Below are 20,647 nucleotides of genomic sequence, written 5' to 3'. Positions count from 1 at the left end.
CCTGAAGAGGAGAGGAATCAGGATGAGGGGGGATGAGAGGTCTGGGGCCCATGCCCATCTATCCCCTCCCTTGGGGTCCCGTGTTGACTCTGCCTGTGTGGGTCCTTGGCCGATTCCCCACTCGGTCCTCTGTCTGTCCGGCGGTCCCTCCACTAGCTCGGAGTCCGGCGACTTTGAGCAAAGTTGGGAAGTACGGCAGGAAGCAAAGCATGGAGCGGATCTCGGGCAGGAGCACAACATCATGCAGAAACCCCCACCTCTCTGGAAACGACTCTCACTCTAGAAACTAGACACAGGCTGGCTCACCTGCAAATCTTTATTGTGCCCCCATGCCCAGGTCTGCACAGAGCCAGGGGAACACAGGGTTTGGGGCCCTTAGGCCACTATAGTTAGGGGACACACCAAGCAGGGGCTATGGCATAAACAAAGAAGAGTCGTCTGATCTTTGAGACCTCAAGTGGCCCATGGAAACTAGCCTTTGTCTCCAGTGTCATTGGTGCTGTGGAAGTCACCATCAATTAGGCTTTTCAGTCCCAGGGCTCCAGCATCAGTGGGGAGGTGGAAGGGTGCACTCAGGGTGTCAAGCTCCCCTATTCAGGGATGTGGGATGGACAGCCTGGCCAGAAGGACAGGACAACATACGGGTAGCGGGGGAGATGGAGAAAGGCCGTCTCCTGCCCAGGGTCTCCGCTTCCCCCAATCACTACAACAAGTAGGCATGAGAAGAGCTCAGTTTCCCACTATGAAAATGAGTGCTGGTCACTGACAACAGACCAGAGCAGTAGCAAGCAAATCCAGATCTTATGGCTCTTTATCCACTCCGGGCCTTCTGGCCCACCGAGAGCTTCCGAGCCCGGGCTTGGAATGCGGCTGCCCAGAGCCCATGCCCCACCCAGGCCCCTGGGACTGCGGTAGGGACCACGGATTCTGGGGGTCTGTAGGGCCCTGTCGGGGTGGCTTTGAGCTGCCACAGCTGCGCCCACTGTCTGGGGTCAGGTGGAGAGTACCCCAGAGGTGTAGGCCCAGGGGAGAAAGCTGGGGTTCTTCAGGGGAATCATTAGGCTTCACAGGGAGAGTCTGGGCAGGGGGGCAGTCAATCTGCTGGACTTGAAGGGTTGCTGGGAGTTGCACCAGTTATGTGGAGGAGGGGTCTCCAGACACCCGGGGGGTCATGTAGTCAATCTGAGGGGCTCAGGGATATTAGAGGGGGCTCAGAATTGGAGCTCACTCAGAGATAAGGATCTATCAGGATCTCAGGGGCACTTGATGGTCTCAGGAAGTTTTACTTGATGCCCTCCCCCCCGACACCGCCGCCTCACAGTTTCTCAAGGTCAGAGGGCCACTGGAAAACAACATGGTGTCAAATAGAGGTCGCTCAGGATCAGCAGGCACTCAGTGGTGCCTCTGGTCTCTCAAGGTCAGGAGATTCCTGGGTCACTCTGGGGTCACTCTGAGTCACCCCGGTAGTCCCAGAGTCCCTCTTACTGGCATCCACAGACAGCAGTCAGCAGGTGGTGTACACAATGGCCCACAGCTGCATGTGATCAAGCAGCTCTGCTGCCTGCTGCTCCAGGGCCCACAGGGTGGTCACTTTCTTGCCCAGTGCCTGCGCATTCTGAGCCAGGTGGCGCTCCAACCCTGGGGATCAGGGTCATCTGAGCCAGGCTCTGACTTCTGGTCCTAATCTCTGACCCTGACTCTGACCCCAGCCCTAAATAAGCTCTAACCCTAATTAACGTTTGACCTCCTGTTCTAGACTTTAACCCCAGCCTGAGCCCTATATGAATCTGGACCTGACCCCTATATGAATCTGGACCTGACGCCTATATGAATCTGGACCTGACCTGCACCCTTCCCTGACCCTCCCACACCACCCCTATAACTCTGACCCTCCCTTCTGACCCTGACCACCCCCCATACCCACCCCACCATGGCCCAGCCACGTACCCTCTAGGCAGCTCTAGCTGTTCTGTGCCAGCTTTAGAAACTCTTGGGCCTCAGCTCATGCCCACTGTACCCGCTCTTCTGCATCTTGCACCGTGGCCACCGGGCTACGTGTGCCCTCCTGCAACTCCACCACACCTAACTGGGCCACCTGCAATTCCTAGAGCAAGACTAGATCTGAAACCCCACCCCACGTAGACTCTACAGTCCCAAACATTGCCACCCAAAGTTCCTGGGTTTGGGGGGCAGGGGCTTTTAGAACTGAGACCCTGCCTCAGCCTGGCATAGCCCAGTCCCAGCCTAAACCCGATTTCACACTATTCCAGAGGTGTCCCTGAGACGCTAACGTCCACTTTTCCCATCTCACCTTGCCCAGGCTCCCAGCCACACCCAAGGCATGTGCTGCTCACTCTTCTGCCTCCTGGGCCTGCCACTGACTCAGGGCCAAACAGGTCCTGAGAGCCATAGCTGCACTGGACAGATGCCCCAGGACCGGGGTCACATCCACTGCCAGTGCCACCCAGGCCAGGTGGCCTGCCACCTGAGGCAAAGATTAGGGAATCACAGAGAGGCCACAGCAAGGTAGAGCATTACATGGTCAGGGTATTTAGCACCGTGGTATCACAACTGGTCAAGGATCTCAGGGAAAGAATGGGGATCACAGCAGCCTCTGAGCAAGAGGTGTGAGGGAGCTGAGGGGTATGGGTGGGGTATCACCTCCTGTACACTGGCTTCCAGACCTCGAAGTCTGTTTCAAGACCTGCAGTCCTTGCTCTGCAGCCCTTGCATGAGTTCCCGCCTCAGCCAGCACTCCCTAAACATCCAGCTCCCTAAACATCCAGTCCAAGGCCCTGGCTGTACCCTCCCTGAAGGACACAGATGATCAGGCAGTCCAGCATTCCTTTCCTCCCCAACCTCTGACCTCTACCTCCAGCCTCCTGGCCCTTAACCTGGTCTGCTGTGCCTGATGGAGAACGCCTTCAGCTTTGGGCAGCTCCTGGCCTACGGCATCTGGCACAGGGAGGGCACCCTGGATCTGATCCAGCAGGAGGGCAATGCCTGCTGCCCCACCTTGGGGGAGGGGCACCGCCAGCGCATGGCATGCCACCAGCTCCACACTCACAGCATCTGTGGGGATGGAGGTAGGGATCCTGGATGTGAACTCTGATCCCTGACCCAACGAACTTTGACCCTAATCTCTCACTGACCCTGCCTCTGACATGATTACACGGTGTGCTAGAGGCTTCCACGAGCCAATTGTTAAATTTTCAGGAATTCTGTGAATCAGTTGTTAAATGACAGGTAGAATGAAATCAGTCACGGTGGGGATTACTGACGCCACAGAAATTGACAAACACTACAAATCAGTTCCTCCTGACCCCCAGGCCCCACTTGTTAAACATTTAGAAGCACACTAGTGCTCCCACCTGATCCCTGGTCAGCCCTGATGAGTATTCCTCATTCTAGAAGGAGTATCATAGCAGTGTCCGAGATGCCCACCTGCCCCTGCCCCTGACCTCAGACACACAAGCAGACATGTACCCAAGAGGAAATGCTGGATGGGCTGCACAGTTGCTTGCATGTGAGCCATGGTGGCCACACCCCAGACCCCCTTGCGTGACGCCTCATCTCCCAGGCCTGGATTCCCGTGGAGCTTGCAGTGGCCTGGATTTGCTGTTGCTGGTAGGGGTGGGTCAGATGTGGAATATGTCTCTTGCAATCCCATGGCCAAGCCATGGTACCCTGTGACTCCCACCATGCTCTCCTCCACAGCCCCCATGGCTCTGTACCAGTTGCTGACGCTGCTCCAAGGCTGTGACCGCCATGTCCAGGCTATAGGAGGAGTTATGGGAGGTAACCAGAGCCCACTGGGAGGTAGGCAGGGTCCCAGGACAAGAGGGAACACCACAGGGTACAGGAACATAAACCAACCGAGGTCCCCGACCCCTAGGGGAATGGTCCCCGATTCCTAGGGGATCCAGTGAGGAATGCATGTCCCAGCGCTCCCATTGCCCTACACCCAGTTTACCCCTAGGAGAGAGTCCTCGCCTTGGCAAAGCCTCCCACAGTGACCCATATCTCCACCTACCACTCCAGCTTTGACTAGGAGCTGCAGAAGCTGAGGGTGACACCTCTGGACCCTGTGGACCAGCCCCTCAATTTCAGCTGCCACACAGCTGTCCCTCTGGGTCGGCCCATCCCCCACAGCAGCTTCTCTGTCCACCACCAGGCCTCCTGGGCCTGTCCCAGGATGCTGTCTGGTCCTCCAACTGTGGCCACAGCCTGGGCTGTAAGCATGGCCTCTTGAGAAAGCAGGGCAGCTGAGGAGGCCTGGGCCTCAGCACCTGCAGGGGATAGGAACGATAGACACAGGGTTGGCTCAGGGCTTCCACTGGCAGGGTCAGTCAGACTCCTGGGTCCCCCAGATATGTAAGCAAAGGCACCTGGTCCCTTCCTCCTGCCCCAGCCTAGACCCCACCATCACCTGCGGCCCACCTACCTGCCTACTTGGCCTCACCTTGGGCTCCTGTGGCCGTCTTGAGCCAGGCCAAGCCCTTGACACAGTCTAGCTTCTGGGATAATTCTTCCAGATGTTCACACTGCCCCCTAACCCATGGCTCTCTTTCTGCTACAACCTGTCCTTTGGCCCACAGTGTCTGGACCAATGCAGTTGTTTCCAGTCTGTGGGAGGATGGAGTATCAGCCTGGCCAGAGATGCCCTTTCCTCCCTGATTCCTCACTCAAGGAAACTCACCTCACTCCCAGACCCAGGACTCAGACAGGCCAACCCAAGACCCTCTGAATCCCTGACCCTGGGAGGCTAGCTGGAGACCTCCTTCCTACTGACCCCAGACCCCTTGCCTGAGTCCAGCTATCCATTCCATAAGTTGTCGTTGGGGCCCCACAGTGGGGGAAGGAGATTCCAGGAGTGTCTGGGCCTGCTGGAGTACCCCCTCCAGGCCTGCAGGTGCCCCCAGCACCCCAGCCAGGCATCCCCTGGCGTAAGGCGGCCACTTTGTGGGCCACAGTGTCCAGCTGTAGCTGGAGCAGAGCCAGGTGTTGGTCCCAGGAGGTGAAACAGGGAGGGCAGGACATGCAGTGTGGGAAGCCACCTCTGGAGCCACGGGCACATGCCTGGCACCTCAGCCCTGAGATGCCCTCTCTGCAGCAGCAGGTGCCTGTGTGTGGGTCACAGCTGGGCGAGATGGAGCCCTGGGGGTCACAGGCACAGGCTGTGGGGGAGAGAGAGGGTCAGGGTAGGGAGCAAGCAGCACTCACACTAGGCTTGCCGCCAAGAAGCCTGAGGAGGAGAATGACCCTGTGTGAGTATGAGAGCCTCACCTAAGCCACTGCTCAGAGCAGCCATGGGGGAACTTCCCTGGTGGTCCAGTGGGTAAGACTCCATGCTCCCAATACAGGGAGCCCGGATTCGATCCCTGGTTCGGGAACTAGATCTCGCATGCATGCCGCAACTAAGATCCTGCACGCCACAACTAAAAAGATCCCACGTGCCGCAACTAAGACTCAACACAGACAAAATAAATTAAAAAATATATTTTTAAAAAAAAGAGAATGGGGGCTTCCCTGGTGGCGCAGTGGTTGAGAGTCCGCCTGCCGATGCAGGGGACACGGGTTCGTGCCCCGGTCCGGGAATATCCCACATGCTGCAGAGCGGCTGGGCCCGTGAGCCATGGCCGCTCGGCCTGCGCGTCCGGAGCCTGTGCTCCGCAATGGGAGAGGCAACGACAGTGAGAGGCCCGCGTACAGCAAAGAAAAAAAGAGAGAACGGTCATGGGTACTGGCATCTACCCCAGCCAGAGAGGCCATACTGCATGGCAGCCTTTGGGCAGGAAAACAGCACAGGGCTCCAGGTGCTCTACAGCCCAGAGAGAGGTCAGTTTGGGTCAAGACTGGCAGGTGGGGTCAGGAAAGAACCACCCAATGTGTCTGCTCCGCAGGCCTACCCAACCTGGCCTTGCCAACATTCTTTCCCTACAGCTGTTTTCATGAGTATTTCTTTAAGTTTTGGAGAAAACAGCAATAAACACGTGCTCTCCCTCAGGACAACCTGGTGGCTCCCCCGCCATCCCACAGGAGGGAGGATCCCGTCAGGACAGCCTCACCCCTGGTGGTGGATTGTGTGAATGCCCTGCTCACCTCTGCATTCCCGCTCTGGGTCACCCCAGTACCCATCCTGATACCAGGAGCACGTGCAGCTCCCAAATCCTGCCTGGCAGGGGCACTGACCCATGACCTGAAGGAAGAGTGTGTGGCCAGTCCACAGAAACAAAGAGCCTCCTCTGGGGGGGGAAGAAGGAAAGGAGAGCTCAGAGGCAGCACACAGTCGCCTCCTCTCAGCCTGTTCCTGCCCAGGCAGCACTCATACCTGTGCTTGGCTGAGGGCTTCCCCCCTCCTGCTTCCTCTGGTCTGACCCCCTTGACCGGCCCCCACCTTGTCCCTACATTGCCAGCCTCGCCTCCCACAGACCGGCCCTCTGGGTTCTCAACTCCTGACCTGCTCCTCTGTGTCCTGAGTGGAGCACCCCACTGTTTCCACACGCTCACCCGCCGACTCCCACCCTCTCCTCACCAAGGACTCGAGAACACACTTCAGACCTCATCTCATTCAGACCTCATCTCATTCAGTCCCTGACGTCTCTCCTCCTGGAAACACTCGCTTCCCACGGCCATCCATCTCTGCCTGCATCTCCCAATCCTCCCCCTCCGCCCGTGCCTCTTCTGCCTCCTTCCCAGCTGCACCCGGCCCCACCCGTGCCACACTCGTTCTGCTTGCCATGACCCACTCACAGTGCTTCACCTACATGCCAACACACGGTGGCACGTGGGGTCGGGCCCACGTGGTCTCATGTCTGCTCATAGCTAATGTTGCACAAGAGCACACACAGCTGCTTGCAGCCACACACACTGCTGCTGGTAGTCACATTAACACTCACACTCACACCAGCCATAAATCACACCACAGGCACACACATTCACTCACACCTGGCCACTGCCACATGCTATGTGCGACAAGGGCTCACTCACTGGGTGATACACTGGCTGCAAAGTGTGTTGGGCACGGCGGCTGCAGGGCTCGCGGCCTCGGGACCCACCCCCAGGTTCCAGAAGAGGGGGGCACAGCGGCTATAGTCCCGCCCCAGCGTGTGGGGGCAGCAGGGGCACTGCCCGCTGACCTGGTTGCAGAAGCAGGCTTCAGCCCCAGACAGGCACCTCGCAGGTATGGTGCCCTGGCGGCCACAGCCACAGCCCGGGGAGAGGAAGGGCTTGAGGAAAGAGAACGCACCCCCCACCTTGGGATACCCTCACCCATCCCACTCACACACTCATGCCGGCAGCCCCCTTGGTGCAGGGCACTGCCTTGGAAGCTAGGCCCGCAGTGGGCACAGCCAGGGCCATGGCTGTGGTGCTGACAGTGCTGGCAGTGTCCACTGTGGGGGTCACAGGCGGCTGGATCACGGGATCAATATTGTTGTTGCACTGGCAGGGCTGGCACAGACTCCTTCTGGGGTCATCTCCTGGCCAAGGGTACCCAAAGTAGCCCAAGGAGCAGCGGTCGCAGCGGGGGCCTGGAGTGGATTGGGGTATGTGTGGGTTGTCTCAGTAGTCTTCCTGTACCTTTGGGGCCTCTGGGTCCCACTTAAACAGCCAAAAGGTCTGAGGTCCAGCCAGGAGGGGAGAGGACACAATAGCTATATTATGACCCATCTTCTTGGCTTACAAGTTCCATTACTATAATTCCTCAAGAATGGGAACTTCTTGAGGAGAGGAGCATGCCCTGCAGCTCAAACACACAGGTGACACTGGCAAAGATTTGCCTCGTGGACCTGATGGGATTGTGAACAAGTGAGCAGGGCCATGGGTTTGTCGCTGCCAACCATGCCTCACCTGCATAGCCAGATGCACAGAGACACAGGACACATCCACTGGTGCTGTCCACATGGCAGGAAGTCCCATGATAGATGCCTGAGCCAGGGTGCCCAGGACAGAGGCAGGGCCAGCACTGCTGGCCTGAGCCCAGGGTGGGGTCTCCGTAGTAGCCATCCAAGCACCTGGGGGCAGTAGCACATGGAATGGGGCCTAGCCCACTCATCACGATCCCTCCCCAACCCTTCCAGTGGCAGCCTCACCTCTCACAGTGCTGGTCCATTGTGGCCCCGTGGCAGTCCTGGCAGACTCCTGTGAGTGGATGGCACAACTCAGCAGCTCCACTGCAGGCACAGGGTTGGCAGCATGGGAAGCCCCACCAGCCATAGAGGCAGTGGTCACAGCAGCGACCAGCAAGGCCTGCCCGACGGGGGCACTGCCCGTTCACAGGGTTACAAATGGCATTGGTGGCACCCTTGGTGTGGCAGCAGCACTCTGTGGGAAATGACAGGGCAATCAAGACCCTGTCTTGATTGGGCCCTGTCAAGACCCCAGACCCCACACCCACTGGCCCTGAGGGCTCACCACGGCAGCCAGTGGGCCGGAAGCCACATGTTCCAGGCCTGCAGTGGTCACAGGTACGACCATCAATGTTAGGGTGGCAGCAGCACTGCCCACCCAGCAGGGCACACTCGGTGGTCAGTGAACCCTGGGGGTGGCACTCACATGCTGCCAGGAGAAAGGGTAAGATCAGATGAACCTCATGGTGCCTCCTGCAACCCCCATCCTTCAGCCCCCTCAAGCCAGGGCCACACAATCACCAAGGCCACCCCCCTGGAACAGGGCAGAGATGCTGCAGGCAAGGCGGGCACAGGCCTCAGGTATAGTGCTGGAGAGGCTCATCCTCGCTGCCTCCACACAGCCCGCCTTGTGGAGCTCCTGCAAGTGCCCCGTGGCGCCAGGGTCCACAGACCTCAGTCCAGGCAACCCTTTCACCTGTGGCAGGAGCACAACCTACTAGGAAGGTAAAGGGTGGAAGGCAGGGGGTAGTGAACCCAGTCCCACTCACTAACACCTACAATGGAACTTCTGTACGTTGGCCCTCACAGCCCCTTCCCACCCCTTTCCTGTTTCTCTTTTGATTCTGTTTCTCCTTCCTCTCCAATAGCCCTGATCTAGTCCAGGCAATGCCACCTCTCATTCAGAATCATTGAAGTAGCTTCCCCCTAACAATCCATCCTCCCCATGTCTCTTGCCTGCTCAAATCCCTTCCAGGGCTCCCCATTTCCCCAGGATAAGCCCTTCGCCTGGCCCACAAGGTCCTGTGAGGTCTGGCACCTGCCAGTCTCACCTTCTATCCTTGGCATGTGCTTTTCCCCTGCCTGATTCCCCCTCCCTACACTCTCCACCTGTCTCAATCCTCTTGGTGCAACTCTATGTCTCCACAATCCCCTGTCCCCTGAGCCCACTGCATCCATATTGTCCTGCTAATTTGTGTCTCCACCCAGATGTGGGGTGGAATCCCTAGGATCTCACCGAATCCAGAAGGATGGTGCCCCCCTCCCAGGTCTCTGCACCCCCTTGGTCTGCCATAGTCATAGGGTCATGGAGTAGCGTGTTCCAGGTTCAAAGTGGAAAAGTCTGGATAGAAACACAGCTCTGCAGGGATGGGGGAGAGGAGTCAGGGTGGGGTAAGGAGGTCATGATCATGTGGTCCCAGGAATGTCCCATTTCCACTGTGCAGATATGGGGTCCAACATTTCATCATACAACCAATGGAAAAAGACCAACTTCTTAAACCCTGCCCTGTTTTAAATTAGGTCCCTGCTTTGATTGTTCTATGACATGATGGTATTCCATACTGGAAGGTTTCTACTTTGTTTGGGTATTGCTTTGAATGTGTTGGCTACATAACAGGGTCTTGGTATTTTGGGGGTCATGTGGTCTAGCCTACCTGTGTATCTGGGTCAAGGCCACCTGGAACAGCTGCTCTGAGGGCAGCAGATGGGCACAGCGGGTACTGCTGGGCTGGGATTGAGCATGGACCCTGACTAATGCCTGCCACTCTTCAGGTGCCTAGGGTTAGGGGTCAGTGGTCATAGAGCTGCCCCTACCCACCACCCAGCACCACCCATCCACCTGCCTGGCACCCATGCTACTGACCTGGGTCTCATAGCGTAGGACAATGTCACACTCCAGGGCAGAAGGCACTATGGGTGCCAGAAGAGAGAGGCCAGCCCCATCAACCACACGTGCAAAGTCTGAGCCAGTCCACAGTGTACAGCCAGCTCCCTGATGCAGGGGCAGGGGCTCCTTTGGGGCCTGGATGTGAGACACTGACTCCCAGGTCCAGACCACTCCAGGACCTAGGACCCTCAGGATTTAGATTCCCATTCCTCTAAGACCCCAGGGACTCATAGCCCCAGGGCTTGGGCCCATCCCAACTAAGACCTAGTGGCCTGTGACCCAACCCTGTTCCTCACACTCCTTACCTTGGGCAGCTGGTATTTGTAACAGGCTCACCTGGCAGGGTGGAGGCATATCGAGGGACACACTGTCTCTGAAGTCGGGGCCTGAGCCAACCAGGGGAGGTCCCTGGGGCTTGTGTACAGTGAGGAGGAGCAGGCTCGGGGGCTCCCTGTGGGCAAGTCAGGTGTCAGTGTCCTCCCACACTGTCCTGGGTGAGGATTTTTTTGTCCGCGCCGTGCAGCTTGTGGGATCCTACTTCCCCGAGCAGGGATCAAACCCTCGCCCGAGGCAGTGAGAGCTAGGAGTCCTAACCACAGGATTGCCAGGGAATTCCCTGTCCTGGGAATATGGACTCCATCCAAGACACCAAACTTCTGACCATGCTGATGCTGCCTCACTTGGACCTGCCTCACCTTCCTAACCCTGTCTGGCCTCTTCTTCCAACTAGCTCTCTCTGGACACTCTCTCCCTCCCCTGAGCACCAAGGTGTGAGCCTTGATTTCCTCCTGCCCCTGCCCTTCCTGGACACTCACAAGCAGCTGGGGGTCAGCAGGCTGGAGGCCCAGACCAAGCTCAGCTTCAGTAGTGGCCTGGTCGAGGCCAGCACAGAAGTACCCAGACCAGTGTTCACAGCAGTGGTGGAGACAGAGGTGGGGACGGCAGAGGCAGAGGCCCTCCCTTGCAGAACACCTGAGCCAGCGTAGGGGTGGGGACGGGACAGAGTCAACTCCCAATTCTTGTCCCTTGACCTGGACCCCCAGTCCCTGCCTTGTACCCCCAAAGTCACAGTCACAGGGCCGACAGCCTAGAGAGTCACTACTCAGACCCCAGAAGTTGGGCTATAAGAGAGAGTAGGTGGGTGGAGAAAGGACAAGAAGACCTGGGCAAGGAGAGGAGGGTCAGGAGCCTGGAAGGCCATATGCTGGGACTGCTCATTGCAGGAAGAAGCAACGGTGAGCCCAGGGCTTTAATGCTCTTCTGCCTCTGGCTGAGAAGTGGAGAGGAGACCCTGGTGTACTCCTGCACGGCTTCATGGAGGGGAGGTAAGAGGTAAGAAGATGAGGTCACAACCAGGGGTAAAATAAAAGTTAAACAAAGGATTTGTAATGTTCAAGGAGAGGCAAGAAGGGGATACACTGAGTGTCCCTTCAAACACTTTTGCTGTGAAACACCTTTAAATTCAGTGCATAATACTGTTGTAGCTCTTTTAAATGCTTTTCTTTTTTTGTTCCTAAAGCTCCCACCTGAGGGCATGCGCTGGTTCAGCTAGCCAAGGTGGCACTGACTCTAGTGACCAGATCAGGAAGTGGCACCAACCCACCAGCAAGGCTTAGTCTGCAGTCACACTGATTACAACCTTGTACTTGTCAGCTTCTAGGAGCCCAGCACCCAAAATCAAGGTCAAATCAGAAGGTGGGTCAAACCTCACCAGACAACGGCTGCAGTCCCATCCAGAGACAAGGCATTTGCAGTGATAGGCACCACTGGAGAGATCACAGGCATGAGTGCCAGGGATGCAGCCCTGGGGATTGCACCTGCAGGCTAAGGCACAGGGCTGTCAGGGTGCTAATGAGTGCTGCAGGGGTAGGTAGGTGCATGCGTTATTAGGGCAGTAATTGGGGGCAGAGCAAGGAGGACCTGGTGGTGGGGGTCCACTCTGAGGGTCACTCACACTGGCAGCCCTTTGACTGTGAGCTCAGGCCGTAGTGACCAGGCCAGAGGAGTCACAGCACTGGCCCCACAAGTGAACTTTGCAGCGATACTGCCCAGAGAGGAGGCCCGAGGTTTCATCTGTGTGGGCATCACACAAACCACTTTCCAGGGCACCCAAAGGGTTGCAGTCACAGGCTAGATCAGGGGTCAGAAGTGTGGACAGAGTCAGGTCAGAGGTCACCATTGAAACTGAAGGAACAGGGTCAGAATTAGGATTGGGGGTTGGAGGGCTCACGTTTGCAGGAGTGAAGGGAGCAGGGAGCCTCCCTGGGATCTCGGTGGAAGAAGGGCTGGCAGAGCTCACAGCGGCACCCAGGTGTCTTGTGTTGACATGCATCACACACACCTCCACTCACATTGCTAGATGCGAGATACAGGGCCATGTCAAAGTGACAACTGTGGGCATGCCCATGACACTCACATTCTTGAGCAGAACAAGGAAGGTGGATATGGAGTGGGCTGGCCTGGCAGGCATGGGGGTGCCCAGGCTCTGCTGCCTGCCATGGGTGGTCCTGGTGGAGGTCCTGGCAGTGCTCACGGTGGGTACCGGCTCTGTGGTGGCAGCAGACACAAAGGCCACGCACCTGGCAGGGAGGAGGGCAAGACGAGTCTACCCCAGTCCCCCAGCTTGCCCTCCCACCAGCCACAGGATGCCCCTCCTATGGTACTCACCATGCCTTCCATGTTGGGTGGGACCCTGGGTGCAGGCCTGTACTCAGAGGCATGGCCATGGCACAGGCAGCTGCTTTGGACCACAAGCTCAGAGAGCATAGTAGTAGAAGGGGTGTCCCTTGAAGCCCCCCTGGGGCCTGTCACCCAGTGTGTGCAGTTTGAAGTTCGCACGGAGGTTAGTCACATGCAGGAGCTCTGGAGACAGATCGAGAGCCCTCAGGTACACTGGTTGTTACCCCTCTATGGCTGAGATAGAGAAGGAATTGGTGGGGGTCTCTCCCCTCTCTACATCATTGCAGCCACCTCCTCCAGCACCCATGCTGTAGGACTCTCCCATCCCTGCTCCCCTGATTATACCATTTTAGGATGACCACAGCCTAATGGTGATTATCCCACCTCTGCACTGCTCCAGACCTGGTATCACTCCTGAGCTGAGACCTGCATATCCCACTGCTTCCTGGACACCACTTTCTGGTATCTCTAGATATTGGAAACCTGCTTCCCTAAGGCAGTAAAGGATTCCAGTCCCCAGCCCATCATTAGAAATCAGCTTATTATCCAGCCAAACCACATAAGGTATGTTTATTTATTGACTGCCTTTCTCATTTCTATGTCAGCTCCAAGACAGATAACTTGTCTATCTGCTCACCACTGAGCAAGGCCCAGAAGATGCCTGGCACACAGTGGGGCTCCATGGGCACTTGTTAGATGTACACATGGATGGAAAGATGGGGCCATAGCTCCTCTTGCTCCTCACAGCTTAAGTCAGCTACCAAGCCGAGGCCACCTCCTGTATCTCTTTGCCAGAGCTCCCCTTTCTCTTGATCAGAGGAACACACAACAGCTGCTCTAGGCCCTAGTAAGGCCGGGGGCGGGGGTGGGGGGCGTGTGTGTGCACGCATGCTCAGGGTAAGTAGTTGGTAATAATCGAAGTCAAGGTGGGTGGAGAACGTGGAATGTAGAGAAAAAGCTACTTTGGGGTTTGTCCTCCTGCTCTGGTACTCTCCTGGCCTGGCTCTGGGCTGCCCTGCTGGGTTATGATTATGTCTCTCTAGTCCTTTAACAAGACTTCTGTTTTACAAGGAAGAGGTCACACCCAGAGATGCCCTGGCGCCACCTGGAGGCAGCTTCAGGAACGCAGGGTACCAATCAAGGCCAGGGTGATGAATCAAAGTGGGGAGGGCAGACAGGGGGCCGTGATGGGGAACAGTGACAGTGGCTCACAAAGGGGAGAGTTATGAGGTACAGTGTGATAGGAGCAGAGGTGGGGGACAAAGATTGGGCTGGCATGGCCAGCAGTGATGACCACAATGGGGTCTCACAAAGGAATTCAGCGATGGGGCAGAGATAAGGGACAGAGATGAAAACTGCTACCCAGGCCAGTCCCTATGCACTGGGCACAGGTATGGGGAACATGGGACAGGAATGGGGAGCCGTAACAGCGACCATAATGCAGCAGAGCTGGGAAACAATCCTTGGGGGACTGGGCTGGCTTGCCCACCACCCTGCCCTGCGGTGCGCATACCCGCGTAGGACCTCACTTCCCACCAGGGGGTATCTGGTTTTCCCAAAAAAGGAGTACAGGACTGGCTGTGGGGATAATTACCCTGAACCTTGGTATTATTTGGGTTCTCCACCAGAATGGCTGGATCCAGAACTTTGAAATTACCTAAGAAGCAAGCCTGAGCTTCTGGCTTCATCCCAGGGCCTAACCCCCTTCCTCTGGGCCTGACCTCTCCCTCAGTGGAAGTCTCGATGTCTTAAGTAATGCTGCTCACAGATGAGGTCACTGACTCTGTGGCCAGGGGCAAGAGGAATCCCAGGAAAGAGGCCTAAGCAGTTGTGGGCAAAGTAGCGGTACATGTGCCAGAAGTGGCCATGGTCCACTGAGCGCTCAAGGAGCAGAGCCAGAATGTCTGGGGATAGGAGGGGGTCCTTGGGTCACCAGTGGCAAACATCACCAGTGGCCATCAGGTCAGGAGGCAGAGAATAAGCTTTCAGTCTCGGGCAGTGGGTCACCTTGAAAGTCATGATGAGGTGGGTAAAGTAAAAGGCATCTTCTAGGTCCAGCTGGTGACATTCTCAACACCTGTAACCACAAGGGCTGATCAGTGGCCAGGCCTTGACCCTGATCCCAGCCCTGCACACATGGGCACACAAGGACCCTCATCACGCTCTGCTCGCCACCAGGTCCTTTTGCCGCCAGGACTACTCTGGGAGATCACGTTCTCAATGCCATGGCTTTTCCAGTCCCGAGAGTCACAAAAGCAGCAATTCTCAGCATCCTGGAGGGATGCCCAATGAGACTGACTAGGCAGGAGGTGCCTGGTTGGCCACAACCCCCTCCAAAATTTCACAGCACAGGCCTCCCCCTCTGGGTCTTGTCAATGACCTGAACTCCCACAGGTGCTGAACCTGCCCAAGAAAATCCAAGATGCCATCTCCAGAGCCCGTACCCTCCTCCCTACCTGTAGGTTACTGACAATGCAGTAGAGTTCAGGGCCATGGAGGCCACAGGTGGATGAGGTTCGAAGGTTCTGGCCACAGCCAATAATCAGGTTGCTGGTAGGTGGGTAGCAGCTGCCGCCTGAGCAGCCGGGTGGAGGAAGTTTGTCTGGCACGTCCCGGGCAGTTGCTCTGGGAGCCTGGACTGGGAGGGGCAGGGTCTGAGTATAGAGATCCTAGGGGTACGCGCCCACCTCACCCCATCCCACAGGGAGGCCCGATGATTTCCTCTCCCCCTCCAGATGGCTCTCAGGTAGAGACCACCTCTCACCCATTGGTAGTGGCAGCAGCAGAGCTGAAAGGGGGGGCTAGCCCGGCTGGGGGTCCTGGGCTGTCGGAGCTAGAATCAGGCCAGAGAGAGAGAATACAGAGTGTGCCCCTAGCTGGGCTGCCCTTAAGGATCTGAGTGTGGCCCTCAGGTCCTTCCCCATACTCACATGGTAGATGAACTCAAGGATGCCAGAGGCAAGGAGCATGCATGGTTGAGGAGTCATGGTGCAGCTGGGAGAAGGGGCAGGGGGGGTGTCCCCAGAGCCTGGGAAACCAAGAGAGGCCGTGCCCAGGGAAAGGATATTAATAGCAGTCACCAGATGCAGAAGAAAGGTGGGGAGGGGGACACCAAGAAGCAGAGTTTCTCTACAGGTCCGCCATCCAACGCAGCTGCTGCTGGTGCAGCCAGGGTTCAGACTAACCCTCAGAGACAGAAAAGATCCAATTGTCATTCAAATGAGGCTTCCACCCCTAGCTCTGAAAGGCTGTTCGTCTCCAGGAGCCTCTGGGGAATGTATCCCCCTCCCCGCCAGCCCCAGCCACTGCCTTTCAGGCTGGGCAGACAGTGATGGATTGGCAGATGGGCAGGGAGCTACTTTTGTTCAGGGCTCAGGGCTCTGTCCCCTCTCCAAAGCAGGAAGAACCAATAATGTCTGAACATACAGGCCCCTGTTGGAAGACATGCTGAGGCTGGACCTGGGAATAGAGCACTTGGAACCCAGGCAGGAAGCACTGAGAGGCAGTGTGGAAACTCTCCATGCTCAGAGACCGCAGCACTCCACCCATCCAATATAATTCCTTGGTCAGTGAGGGGACTCTGTGGCCCTACAACCCAGAGCTACCCTGGCCCCTGACTCAAGCCCCAACCCCTTGCCACCAACTGGGGAAGTCGACGATAGTCCCTCTCCTGAAAGAAGCAGAGAAAAGAGTAGGCAGAAGTACTTCAGCTGATTTAGGCCCCGCCCTGCCCCAGACAAGCCCACACAAAGCTCCAAGGTTTCAGCCAGAGTAGACTGGAAGACAAGGCCAGGCTGTCTGCACCTCCCCTTCCCTGGCCTAAAAACCTGCAGGCTGCAAGTTTCCCCACAGAGCCACCTATTGTCCTCCTCCAAGGGAGCATCCGGATTATCAAACCAGGGCAGCCCCAAGGGGAGGTGTCCCACCTTAGAGTGGCTCTGCCCCTGCCCTCAGGGGCCTGGAGGCTGCCCTTCACTCACATTCATGACCTTCCCTGGGCTACCAGGACCCTCTCCGGCATTCCTGTTCCTGGGGCTACCTTTTCTAAACACCCAAGCTGGCCTACCAGCAGTCACATATACAAAAAAAGACCATGGAGTGTGGGCAGGGAGACTGGAAGGTGGAAAGGTATAAAACGTGATAGATGGAATAGTGGACATACAACTTGAAGAGTAACAAGTCACAGTGCATCGCGCCATGACACCATCCCTCCCACCCGCCCACCCCACCCCACATCCTCCAGTCTCTGAAAGGAGGCTGGTGGCTCTCAGGGCCCTGGAGAGGCACCCAGAGTCTTTAGGGTCGTGGAATCCATGGGCATTGCACACTGTGCCACTGGCCACACAGACAACTGGGCTCAGTTTCCCCAAACATTGCTACGTGAAGGAATCAGGGTGCTGAGTATGGCAACAATGGCTGAAGTCGTATTACAGGGGAAAGGTTCACACGGAGGATCCGTTGAGCCTGCTGCCGCACCTCATCATCTGAGGATTGCCTGTCCACCTTGATGGCCTGGAATTGCAGCAGCTTTGCCGTTCCAGGTCCTAGCCATACCTTAGGGGATTGGGGCCCAAGCCGTGTTCTCTTCTGGGGAGGAAGATCCTTTGCCTCCTCAGTCCTTTTCCTCTTCTGTCCCACAGGCTCAGGGCAGCTTTTCCGGCCCCTCCTTGCAGTCCTGGCCTGAACAGACCTTTTTGGCCTGCCCCTGCCCCTGGGCTGGGTCCGAGCCACCTTGGCCCTGGCCCGCACTGCCTTGGCCTTGGCCCTGGCCCGCACTGCCTTGGCCTTGGCCCTGGCCCGCACTGCCTTGGCCTTGGCCCTGGCCCGCACTGCCTTGGCCTTGGCCCTGGCCCGCACTGCCCTGGCCTTGGCCCTGGCCCGCACTGCCCTGGCCTTGGCCTTAGCCTTGGCCCGCACTGCCTTGGCTTTGGCCTTGGCCTTGATCCGTGCTGCCTTGGCAGCTTTGGCTTGTGTTCGAGCCACCTTGGCCTGGGCACGGGAAGCTTTGGCCTGGGCTGTTTTGGTGCCCAGAGCACAACCACCTTTCATTCGTGGGCCACTGAGGGAACCAGAGGCTTTGTAAATCTTGCTCTGGGGCCCAGTGCCTTGTCGGGGTCCAGCCCTGGGGCCTCTTCGAGTCAGACACTTGGAGCCCTTGCTTGTGGCTTTTCTGGGAGCTTTGGGCTGGGAATTCCCCAGCCTCTTCCCTGGACCTTTCCGCAGCTTCAGGGGAGAGTCTGCAAGTGAGAGCTGCAGTGACTGTGCCTTGTGCTTGGCACCCAAGCAGGGCATGGGAGTCTTGAGTGGAACCAGGGCCTCAAGGACAACGGAGAGCCGCATGGCAGGATAGACACCTGGATAGAGGTGGGTGGGAAAGCCCACTGCTGCACCCCGGGCACGGCTGGCACTTGACTGCTTCAGGGAGCTCAGTAGCAGGTTGGTGGTGGCATGCTTGGCGAGGGCTGGTGTGGATGCTTTGGCCAACCTGCCAGACAGTGGCATGGGGAGCAGCGTGGCCCGGCCTGCAGGCAGCCGCATGGCAGTTCGGGGAGCACTGGCTGGAGGTGATGTGGCAGCTGGGGTGGGGGCACGAGCTTGAAGCTTTGTCTGGCTTGGGGGGTTGGCTGTGCACGAACTATAGCCATAGACATCACCGCTGCGCAGGATGGTAGGTTGGAAGCCATCATCCCGCAGGCCCTGCAGGAAGGCCACAAGCTGGGCCTCAGTGGCACTGAGATCCTGGCTCATGGGGTTAAAGACAAGCAGCGCTTCCTCCAGGGCCTTCTTCCCTGCCGTGGAGATCCGCGACCAGGAGTGCACAGCTTTCTCCTCCACATGCTGCACCACCACGCTCATGGCATTAGGCACTGCAGATCTGCCTGGGTATCCGCAAACCAGCGCTTGGCACCTCCAAGGCAAAAGGAAGAGTCAATAAGAACAGCACCGAGACAGGGGCCAGGACAGGTAGATAGGTCAATCAGGGCCAGCAATCTTCACAATAACATCTATTGACACAGAGGGGCCTGGCCAGAGTGAGCCACTCCTTGGGGCAAAACCCTGGTCTTCTCCACCTATCACGGTGGAGGGTGGGGGGGTAGAGGTGGGGGACTCATATGGGTCAGAGGCAGCTTCTTCAGGATACATGCCCATAAGCTCATCAGAGCCATCCAACCCGCTGACGGGCCCCTGGAAAGATCTGGGCTTGGCCAAATTCCTAGTATTAGACTCAACACTGGGAATACAGGCAAATATCTCTGTCTTCCAGGAGCCCTGTACAGAAGGCAAGATAGAGATACCCTCAAGGTTCTTGGGAATGCACACTGGCACACAGCTCAGCTTGCCAATGGGTAAGGGAAGGATTCCCGGGAGAGGAATATTCATGTGGGACATGAATGATGAATAGGAAAGGACCAGATGGAGATGGAGCAAAAAGGGCAACAGCCAATGCAATGGCTCCAAAGTGAGAAAGAGTAAGGCAAACTTGGTGTGACTGGAATCTGTGGTCAGGGCTGGGAGGTCTAGCTGGAAAAACAGGGGACAGCAGGGTAATACAAGCTTTGAATGTTCCTTGAATGCTGGCCAAAGGGCCCAGACTTACATCCAAAGTCCATGACGATCTCTGTTCCTACAGCTGCTGCTGTTCAGGTGCCCAGGGGTGGACCTCCCTGCCCACCAGAAGTTCTGCTTTCAGAGTTCCCAGACAGTCCACTCAGAGGTCCAATTCCTAGCACTAGAGCCATGGAGACCAACCCCAGGGAAAAAGCCAGACTCTCCTTCAACAGAAACTAAAAAGATGAGTAGCAGGTACTAATAATACATCTCTAGGCAATCAGGCAGCCTGGCGCCAGGCATCCAGACCAAGAGCCCAAGGTCTGGGAGCCAATGACTCCGAGTAAGATGGTTAATAAAGTGGACCCTAGAGATCTGAACTGTCCTAACTAGGGCTTGGAAGAAGACTTTGGTACAGCCCATTTAGAGCTGTCTGGGAAGACCCAAGTTGTCCCAGGCTTCTCTTTAAAAGCTGTAGGCCGTCAATCATGACTAACATCTAGTCTAACCCATCACTGAGGGGTCCCAGAGACAGCTCCGCAGCTGCACAGGAGAATTAAAAGATCAGCTGGGATCAGGCAAGTCTCTGGGGCCAAGAGGTGAGTCTGTGCAGCTTCTTCCTCCCCCTAGTGGAGCAGAAGTTTTCAGAATTCCCTGGAGGAAGTGCCCTGGGGCTCTTTGTTTGGAAACATTCTTGGATCCTCAGGTGTCTCGGGCACTTCCCCTCTCCAGAGGCCATTATCCAAGTACAGTCCTTACACATGAGTTTAGTTCTCTTTTTTCCCAAGGGGTGTAGTTCCCAGGGCTGTGAACTGTACAATAAGGAGGGACCTGTTACCTCCAGGCACAGATATTGGGGGTGAACTGGGGGCTCTTCCGCTCAGGTCGGCCTGGGCCCTTGGGAGGGGTCTCCTGGGCTTTCCAAGAGGCTCCGGAAAACAGAGACTGCAGCCCGACCCCTGACTTCCCTTCACAAGTGTTCCCGGGGCAGGCCGGGGAAGCTGATGAAAAGATGTAGGACGGGAGCGGCCCTAACCAAGCGAAACTGGGGCGGGGGCAGATCAGGGCCCTCAGGCTGGGAGTCCGCGTCCCTGAGACCCAAGCCGACGGTAGGAGCGGGGGGCCTTAGAGGAAGCGAAATGCACGGGACAGGCGGTGAGAGCGCGACGGGGTCGCACAGCCCCAGGGTGGGGTCTTTGGGCACGGGTTGGGGGTTGGGGGTCTCGGCCGGGCCGGCGGAGGGCGCTGGTCCCGAAGGAGCCGGCCACCCGGCCCATCCACCCTGCCGCCTCGCGGACGACCCCTCCGCGGCGTGGCTAGGCCCACGGCCCCAACCTACCGGCGCCGCCGAGGGGACCCTGGACGCGCCTCTGCGCCGCCTCCGCTGCTCCAACATGGCCGC

At 57.3% G+C, this 20,647-nt stretch overlaps 1 protein-coding gene and 1 pseudogene across 2 annotated transcripts; both read right to left on the bottom strand.

The window, feature by feature from the left end:
* Positions 1-1,504: 1,504 nt before the first annotated feature.
* On the bottom strand, positions 1,505-16,887 carry LOC309967596 (laminin subunit beta-2-like; annotated as a pseudogene). Its single transcript has 31 exons — positions 16,859-16,887; positions 15,461-15,529; positions 15,153-15,334; positions 14,843-14,990; positions 14,704-14,765; positions 14,418-14,600; positions 12,685-12,877; positions 12,248-12,596; positions 11,972-12,147; positions 11,729-11,841; positions 10,833-11,138; positions 10,354-10,468; positions 9,994-10,166; positions 9,785-9,906; positions 9,367-9,489; positions 8,652-8,844; positions 8,416-8,559; positions 8,094-8,325; positions 7,852-8,015; positions 7,286-7,532; positions 6,991-7,229; positions 6,103-6,199; positions 4,807-5,177; positions 4,463-4,626; positions 3,735-4,289; positions 3,487-3,624; positions 2,873-3,072; positions 2,662-2,758; positions 2,312-2,485; positions 1,948-2,104; positions 1,505-1,638 (listed from the first exon to the last, which is right to left on the bottom strand). The product of its transcript is annotated as a laminin subunit beta-2-like (transcript).
* Positions 16,888-16,988: 101 nt separating this feature from the next.
* Positions 16,989-20,647, bottom strand: CCDC71 (coiled-coil domain containing 71). Its single transcript, XM_082847810.1, has 2 exons — positions 20,585-20,647; positions 16,989-18,604 (listed from the first exon to the last, which is right to left on the bottom strand). The coding sequence occupies exon 2, from the start codon at positions 18,550-18,552 to the stop codon at positions 17,086-17,088; it is 1,467 nt and encodes a 488-aa protein (XP_082703936.1). The 5' UTR covers positions 18,553-18,604; positions 20,585-20,647; the 3' UTR covers positions 16,989-17,085.

Source organism: Leucopleurus acutus (assembly GCF_964270905.1).
Source record: "Leucopleurus acutus genome assembly, chromosome: 10".
Lineage (NCBI taxonomy): Eukaryota > Metazoa > Chordata > Mammalia > Artiodactyla > Delphinidae > Leucopleurus > Leucopleurus acutus.
Note: the sequence above shows the minus strand (reverse complement) of the source record. Positions and strands in the feature narration are given on the sequence as shown.